Genomic DNA, 9,271 nt, shown 5'->3' with positions numbered 1-9,271 from the left:
ACTTAGATAAAAATGGGGAAAAACCTATTTTTTTTCTTTGACCTCGAGTAAATTTGTTTCCTAGTACCAAAACATTGAGGAGATTTAAAATGTTATTTTTAATTATGAAAATATTATTACACATTTTCAGCTTGTTTATTTATGTATCTCTTATTTTTTCGTCTAATTTGACCGGACTAATAGTATTCATGCATGTGACAATAAGGATAGGCTAAGGGATATTAATATCAAAAAGGTGAATATTTAAAAAAAGTGCGTGAAATGTTTAATATTTATTCTGAAATTAGTTTACAGGTAATTTATATAGAAAAATTCAAATACTAAATCTGTATACATGCTAGGAAAATATAAAGAAATCTTTTATATTTTTATTTATTGCTGCATGTACACATAGTTAAAATAAAAAAATGATAAACTTGTGAATAAAATGTGAGCAGTCAGATTCTACTGATATAAAATGACTCTTATAATAAAGTAAACAGTACCGAAAACATTGTTTACTATCTATACACCAACACTTATACTGTCTGACATGCGTTTTGGTAACCGTTATGCACCCCATGTGTAATATGGAGCAGAAAATTATAAATATGAGCTTACAATCTCAAAGTGAACACTGAATGTTAAAAACAGAAGATGCTACATAAATTTGTAGTAATTAGACAAAAATTTAATGAAAAAATAGTTGTTAAACAAAGAAAGAGTCTTTCAAGTGCATTCTTTATGATACTACTGCACAAAGCAATTATGCAAATAAATCAGAAAAGTGATATGATTAATAAATCGACCTAGATTTCTGCATATGCAGATGATATTGCAATCATAACCAGAAATAAAGAAAGACTGGTGGAACTTTTCAAAGATGTAGAAATAAAATGTGAAGTGTGTGGCCTAGTTACTAATGAATCTAAAACTGTATCCCGGAATCAGGAGATTGTTGGAGAGTGGAAGATTTAATAATAGATTTCACTTTCAAAGGTGTAAATGGATTTAAATATCTCGGAGGATATTTAAACAACAAGCACTAAGTAAGAATACCAAGTGGTAAAATAGTTTATTTTGCGAAACTGTGGAGCACTTAAAAAAAACCAAAAACTAGTCACAAAAAAACGAAGTTAAAAATCTACAGGACTTAAATAAGACCAGTCGTAAATTATGGCAGTGAATGTTGGATGATGAGACAAAAAGACCAAGAAACATCAAGATTATTCTAGAGAAAAATTATTAGAAGAATATATGGAGGAATAAGAATGAACGAAGCAGACTGGAGAATTCGAAATAATTGAGAAATTGATGAAATACTAGGCAACATCGATCGATTCATTAAAGTCCAGTTAAGATGGTATGGCTACATTCAAAGAATGGAGGACAAGTGGATGCCATGAATACTCAAATATACAAAGGGAAAAGAGGTAGACTCCGTATCAGATGGACAGTTAACAAACAATAAATGTGAAAGGATGGGGAACGTTGGTGAAGAACAAACCAGTTTAGAGGCGAATTGTCGAGGAGGCTGAGGCGCACACCGAGATGTAGTGTCAATTAGTAAGGCGAGAAATATGAAATTCTAATAAACTTAAATAGAACAATTGATGTAAGTATAGATAAAGATAATTAGTCCAAACTATATACACAAAGATTTATCCTTATCAAGACAAAAGAAACAACATAGTTGTTCTTCAACAGGATCAGATATCTCTGCACTCAAGTGTAAATTTAAAATTATTTTGAAGAGCCATTGGTTCTATCAAGTATCAATTTTTCCTTACAGAAGCATTCACTTTTAAAAATCCTTCAGTGATGGATTTATTAGATGAGCTAGAGCGCAAGGTTGTGAATTTAGATCGCCAACACTTTGACCTATTGATCTATTGTGTACCCCGGACTGTTTACCAGCGACTTTGTATAGTGAGCTGCGTGTCTGGGGGCTATGCGGATTACCTCTTCTGGATTTAAACAGCTTGAATGTAAATACCGTAATCTTTGTTTATGGATTGCCTCGCACTCACAAAGGAGGTTGTCGGCGTTTTTTTGGTTCTTTACAAAAGCGATAAGAGTTGTCGAGAGTTTCTCCGATGTTCTTCAGGTGGTAGTTCACCGGGGAGTGTCCAGTAGGATAGTTCGTCTTTGTTCAATGAAAGGGCCTTTTCAGACCAGCTGGTGGAATAGGAAAGAAATCTTCTCGATTGTTTCAGGCTTGGGGTCTTATTCCATGTTTCTCAATTCGTCTAGTTTTTCCCAATTCTTTATTACAATGAATTGATGACTTGTTTCGCCAGATTATCGGCCTGGTCATTGCCGTGTACTTCGGGTACCCATATACGAATAGCTTTATTGTTTGCTTCCATTGATTTCAAAGATTCGATGCAGTTCCATACTAGCTTTGACTCAATTTTATAATAATCAAGTACTTGCAGGGCTGCTCTGCTTTCTGATAGGATGAACATCTTTGCATTGCGGTAGTTACGTTGTGCGCAGCGAGCTGCGTATGTTTCCGCCTGAAAAAAAGCAGAGATTCTTAGCCCATTGGGATATCGACTTTGGTTCCTATACCTTGTATTCTTGCCCCCACATGTCAATGCATTTGTTCATTGCTGTCGATTTGTTATTCTAATTTCATAGTTTTTGGTAAAGTATAGTTTGGAAGACATGAAGTCCAGTCAGGTCCCGCAGCTTCGTGTTCTATTACTTGTATACTCTTATTTCATCACTTTCTATGGAGGTCTTCATAGGAGTCTAAAATAACTTTTAGTGCTGCCACGGGACATGATCGTGTCGTGCCTGTTATTGCAACTTATCTAGGCTTACTTCCCCAAATTCGCTTTTTGTTCTTGGCCACCATATGAAAGCTGCATAGCTTATGATAGGTCCCACAATGGATTTGTATATCCAGTTCATCATTTTGGAATTTAAGACCCATGCTCCTCCGACCATTCTGCGGCAGTTGTATAAAGCATTATGTGCCTTATTGCTTACTGCCTAAATATGTTTTCTCCATGTTAGCTTCTGATCGAAGGTCACTCCGAGATATTTAATGTACGACCTAAGGGTTAGTTCGACCCCGTTCATTCTGAGGGTTTTTGGGAAGCATTGGTTCCTCCTAGTGAATGGAACTAGGGTGGTTTTTAACTAGTTTATACTCATACTTTCCTTGACACATCATTTCTGAGTGTTTGTTAGGGCAGATTGCATTTGTTCCCATACAATACTATCATACTTATTCCGCACTATCGTACTTATTCGGCTTATTTTGTTTTAATTCGGCCCAATTTCTGCCAAGAACTCATGCATTCGGCATCTGTGTGCTAGGGTTGAGCAAGGCAATGTAAACTCTATTTATTACTGTTTTCAAACAAATCAAAACAGGTGCTGATATGCTCCTTTCGGTAGCGATGGGATACTCACTATATTACCATAATATATATATATATATATATATATATATATATATATATACATAAATTAAAATTCATTTAATGCTAAACAAAAGTTCCTATTGTAAAAGCCGCTCTTGCTTGCCGCGCCTCTTTTTGCTAAAACTAGACACATTTATTTATGAACAGTTCTACAACTGGAGTAATTATTATGCTAGGTTATACCTCGCATTTTCATTGAAATTGCCGGGCCAGGGGGCGAGTAGCGCTCGGACGCGCCTGACATTGCACCCCCCACACAATAGGTAAAGAAGCCTCTGAAATTAGTATTGGTATTGTTTTTTTGGTAACTTCACCAGTCAAATTGTTACCATTATGACAGGTAATGCCAATTAACTGTTTGTAATAATCAAAAGCCTGTTCTTTGATGTTTTTATATTTATTGAGCTAACACAAATTTGGGAGGCCACATCGAGGTTTTTGATACTCCATACTAAATTTTATATACACGAATTTTAGAGCAACACTCTTATCCAAATTTAACTTTATTACAAATGTCTTTCAGAACTCGCTAGCACATGTGATTCATCCTAAACAACTTTTGAGATGGCTATTGCAAGTCTGCATCCTGTTTTTATTACATCAGAAAATACTTCATAAAATGGAGTTTGCTCAGCTCCTTGATCAATACCGTGGTCATGATGTTCCTGTTCTTCATCTCTAAATTTAGTTATAGTTTCCAGTAACTCTTTATTAGATTCGGGGTCTTCTAAGAGTGTTCTTAATTGGTCATTATAATGTTCTACAATAACTGTCTCAACTGCAACAGTGCAAGCCATAGCTGCTTTGTCTCCAAGTAAGGCAGACCCTGCACCTAAAAAAGTTATTGAATACATTTCAATAGTTCTGAGCAATCATCTGAAAACAATCTTTTGTATGACTAACATAAGTTAGGGAGTAACACTTCATAATAAGTGATTAGCAAACTTTAGTTAACTAAAGACATTTTAGATATTTAATAATAAAAATTAAGTTTCAGAAATAAATCTGAATATTTTATTCAATATTTAAAATCAAGAATGAAATATATAAACAAATTTATGTTTATGCTATGAGGGCATCCACTTCGAGTGTTATAGCACAATTAGTAATGGAAGATCTTGAGAAAACTGTCTTAAGCAAACTAAACATAAATATTCCAATTATCTTCCATTATGTAGAAGATTTTGGTATCGAAAAATGAAATTGAAAATGTAATAAAAACATTCAATGCTTTTTGTAAAAAACAAAATGATAAAATTAATTTTCTTGATGTCACATTATAAAACATTAAAAATCAGTAATAACATAAAAACAGAATGGTATACAAAACCAACTTGGTCATCTAAATGTCATCCTATGTCACAAAAGAGATCTGTAATTATTAGTTTGGCTGATAGAGCTATCCAACAAGAGAAAAAATTATCGTGAGAAAATGATAAATAACATATCCAAAAGAAGGATAAACAAATACTATAATCAATTGAGGAACAAAACAGAATCTAAACATCAAAATGTAGAACATATATTTTCTTCCTTCAAGGACCTTCACAACAACTAGCAAATTATTTCAACAAATTTGATCTTAGAACAAGTCACAAAATGATATCAAACATTATCAAAATATTTCACTAAACTAATAACTAAAACACCCAAATAAAAAGAAATAGTGTATCAAGTACCTTGTAATGACTGTGATGCTGTTTACATAGAACAGACATCTCAATATTTGGAAAATAGATTAAAAAGTCATCAAAGTAAAGCTGCAAAACCATGAGATATCAAATTTCAATTATGAAAATTCAAAAATTCTTGAAACAGTCGAACAGAAGAAAAAGAGAATTTTTTTAGACATTACACATACATTAAAAAATAGTTATCAACGATACAAAAGACATAAGTGAAATTTATAATTCTATTTTATAAATCTTAATATAACTGTGAATAATTTAATTGAATATTGCTACTTATTTTGAGATCAAATAATTTAGAATAAAATTTTTTTTAATGTAATTCAAAATAGATTTTTTTATATTAATGTTGTAGGTGATCTATTGATTTATATAATTATGAAAAGTGTCAATGCCAAATTATATTTTGATAAATATGACAATAGGTCGAAATGTCAAGATTTTTCTTATGCTTTAAACGGAATTAATTAAGAGACCTAAAATCAAGATAATTTATCAACGAAACCATATAAAAAAGGTCTAAGAAGTAAGAAATTAAAGAAATTTAAATATAACTTTAGAAAAAAATAAGCAAGTATGGTAGATAAAATTGGTGTTTGTACTAATTTTCTTTTTGTTTATTTCATCTTAGTCCCTACTTTTGAAGAAGGGTATTGATTGAGATAATCAATATTATGTTGCGGTTTTGAATTAGGTTCTAATTAAAATCTATATAAAGGTTCAATATGAATAAAAATAAGAGTACTGGATTTATTCTTTAATTGACCAATACTTTTATAGATATTAAATATCATGAATTTATGTTAAAAAATTGAAAAATTTAGAATTAAGTATTAATAGGCAAAAATATCATACAATAATCATTCAAATTATTATATAACATGCTTAACATTTTAATATAAATTTCAACGTATTAATGTTTTATACCTAAAGCAAATCCAGCTATGTTCCAAATAGGTGTCATTACAGTTGGTCTAACCCGATACTTGTTAATAAGTTCTTCAAATGTAGCTTTATGGTGTTTTTCTTGTTCCCACATATGTCTTATCAGAGGTGCTTTAGAAGTGGAACCCAAAATGAACATCTGACCAGCATATATTCGATCTGCTCCTAATTCTCCAGCATGATCTACTCGTATTATTTCATCGAGAACAGCCTTATCCGTTTTTGTTCTAACTCCTTTTAGGACAGGAATCGATATTCTAGTTAATTTAAACATTATTTTGGAATTAGTTTTTTACATATAAAACTTAGATATCTACATATATATTTTAAAATCGGTCATTTTTCAATTCTGTGAACTCAATGGGTCATAAACAATGTATACAACACTCACAACGACGTGAAAAAGTTTTGACATAAGACGTATTGATATGAAATTGACAACAAACTCCCATGGATAACACCAAGGACTCTGCCACAGACCAAAATTTCATTATTGAAGAGTTTTTGGGGTAGCACTGGTCATAATATTCCATAGACAAAACTTATGGGACAGTGAATTTTAGTGCGTGCTTTTTTCAGTTTATCAAATCGATAGAATAAATATTTATATATTAGGGAGGAGATATAGTTCTAGAAATAGATTATGTCTTCTGAACCTTTTTGGCTTTTTTTGAAAATTAAAAATCCTCTTTGATACTGTATAATGTGTTGTATCGTTTACGATAAAACCCTTAGATTATGCTACTCGAACGGTGTCACACTTTTCCACAGACTAGAAATTCCTTGTGGAAGAGTTTTTGAGATAGCATTGATCATAATATTCCATAGACAATATTTATGGGACAGTAAATATTAGTACGTACTTTTTTCAGTTCACCAAATTTATATATTAGGAACGGGATATAGTTGTTGAAATAGACTATGCTTTCTGAACCTTTTTGGCTTTTTCCTCCTACAACATAACCACCATTTACCACACATCAAGACTATATGCGGGCACTTGTAAAAAATTGATCGGAAGTCAAAAGAAGTCAGATCGTGTGACCGTGGAATCCACAGAAAACAACCTCTGTCATTAAACGCCTTACGACCAATTCGTTAAGTCATGAGCTGAATGCACATCATCTTGTTGGAAAATAAAGTTCTTTGGTCAATCTTTTGCTAACTGAGGAAAGAGCAGTAATGTTAATATGAAGATAAGAAGTACCAGATTCTCGACCAACAGTTAGCTTGAAAGTTTAGTCAATGTAGCTCGCAAACTATGCTTTGTAGTCTTTAGATCCTGCAATAAAGACGTATTTGTAAGCGCCTCCATAAACTGTTTAGTCATCACAGGAATTGCTAGCTCACGACTGTAAAGAACAGCTTGGAAGGAGAGCGATTGGAGACTTGGTAAAAATTGGAGGGATTTTGAAAAAAAAGAGGACTATAAAAAATATTAAAGGAATATGTAGTACGTTCTGGTCAAAAAATATATCTTCCAGCATGACAACAATCCCAAGCATTTTTCTAACCTGTTTGAAGAATATTTTATAGAACTGGAAAAGAGCAATGTACTGAAAGTAATGTTTTGGCCGTCTCAGTCGTCCGACCTGAACCCGATTGAATTGTGGGATAAATTGCATAGGGAAGTCAACAAGTAGTGTCCTCTTCTACTTCAATATCCTGTAAAACGAATAGAACCAAATAGACAACGATAATTTGTCGAAATTGTTATGGCAAATGCTAAAATTGTGCACTGAAATGATAAAAGCAAAAGGGGGTTACATCAATTAATAAAAAATTCAAATATGTACTAATTACAGACTATAGTCTTACTATTACTGTATACTTATCTATATATAGAAGTGATTTGTAAAATAAAAAAATCCATGGTTATGTTTTTAATTGTTGTGTATCAATCAAACTTAGGGTGGGTAAAAACTTTTCACCCGTAGTGTAGTTATTTCATATTTTTTTGTACTAAGGGTGGATAGGTTTTTCATTTGATCACTTGAACGTTTCCTATGTGATTATATAGTGATCAAATAATTTAAGGTATTCAAAGGCAGCTCTGGCTGTGCTGAACTCATTGATGAGCCACATCCTGGCCGAACCTTGGAGAATATTCAAGACCAGATAATCGGAACGGCTATAACAGCAAACGTCGAAATTTTAAGAATATTTCTATTTGATGTTCAAATTATTCCTGTGAATGTATTTTGCTATTTGTTAAATAATGGGCTACATTTGCTATTTTTCTTTTATTGATAATAATCTTGAACTGTAAACTATAACATAAATGTTTTATTATTAAAAATACAAATATAACATGAATCTTCAACTACAAAATTAATTAGTTTTATAAAAGATTTTATGTGGCAATTAATAAAATTACACAAAATTATATAATAAATTCCATAAAATTATAAATTTAGATATTATCAATACTAATTTATATTTATAATAATAAAAATCAAAATATTTTCACACACAAACTTACATTTTTGTTATTTCTAAGGTACAAATTTGGGCATTTTGAACATTAAAAAAATATATTTTCAGTTTTTTATTTAATGGAAAAAATATATTATGAAAATGCTGGTAGTGATGCTAATTTCTTAGTAGTTGTTATGATTAAACCAGTCATTAAATAAGAATAAGGATTTTTAATTTATTCCTTACTTTGAAAGACATGGACTTACAATCTCATTCATTTGTAAATTGTATTCATTATTCTTAGAAACAATAAACTAGAACAGTCAATGTGGAAATAACAAATCAGTGCTTTAACTTTACAATTTTGATTCTTAGCAAAATATTTGGTACTTTGAGAGTGGGACAAATTAAAGTAACATTTTAAAAATAAGGAAATCTCTTTTACTTTCGAAGGTTAGATATAACTTGTTACCGTAAAGTGCTTGTTTCATTAAATATAAACGTTGTAAGAAAATAGGTCCATTAAATGTAATGCCTATACAGTAAACTCCCAATTATCCGCGAGTCTAGCTTATAAATATAAGAATCTTCTACAATTTCATAAAATTTCAGTAGAATCTATAAAAGTTTTAGCTATTTTAAAATTTGCCAGTAAAGAAAAACCATAATCTCAACATTCTCACATCTACCCTTTACCTTCAAGGTTTGTTTTAAAAAATCGTCTATGTCTTTTAGTAAAAGATATATAAACAGTTATTTATTATAAAAGGGAAAAAAGTACTAGATTATAGCTTGAGGTTGTAT

At 31.3% G+C, this 9,271-nt stretch overlaps 1 protein-coding gene across 1 annotated transcript; it reads right to left on the bottom strand.

The window, feature by feature from the left end:
* Positions 1–3,797: 3,797 nt before the first annotated feature.
* LOC130440793 (5-demethoxyubiquinone hydroxylase, mitochondrial) lies at positions 3,798–6,474 on the bottom strand. The gene is made up of 2 exons (XM_056774126.1): positions 6,032–6,474; positions 3,798–4,248 (listed from the first exon to the last, which is right to left on the bottom strand). Exons 1-2 carry the CDS (start codon positions 6,321–6,323, stop codon positions 3,965–3,967), a joined length of 576 nt encoding a protein of 191 aa, XP_056630104.1. The 5' UTR covers positions 6,324–6,474; the 3' UTR covers positions 3,798–3,964.
* Between the last annotated feature and the right edge of the window lie 2,797 nt (positions 6,475–9,271).

The sequence above is a fragment of the Diorhabda sublineata genome, chromosome 2, assembly GCF_026230105.1.
Source record: "Diorhabda sublineata isolate icDioSubl1.1 chromosome 2, icDioSubl1.1, whole genome shotgun sequence".
In the NCBI taxonomy this organism is placed as follows: domain Eukaryota; kingdom Metazoa; phylum Arthropoda; class Insecta; order Coleoptera; family Chrysomelidae; genus Diorhabda; species Diorhabda sublineata.
This window is presented reverse-complemented; position numbering and strand designations above follow the sequence as displayed.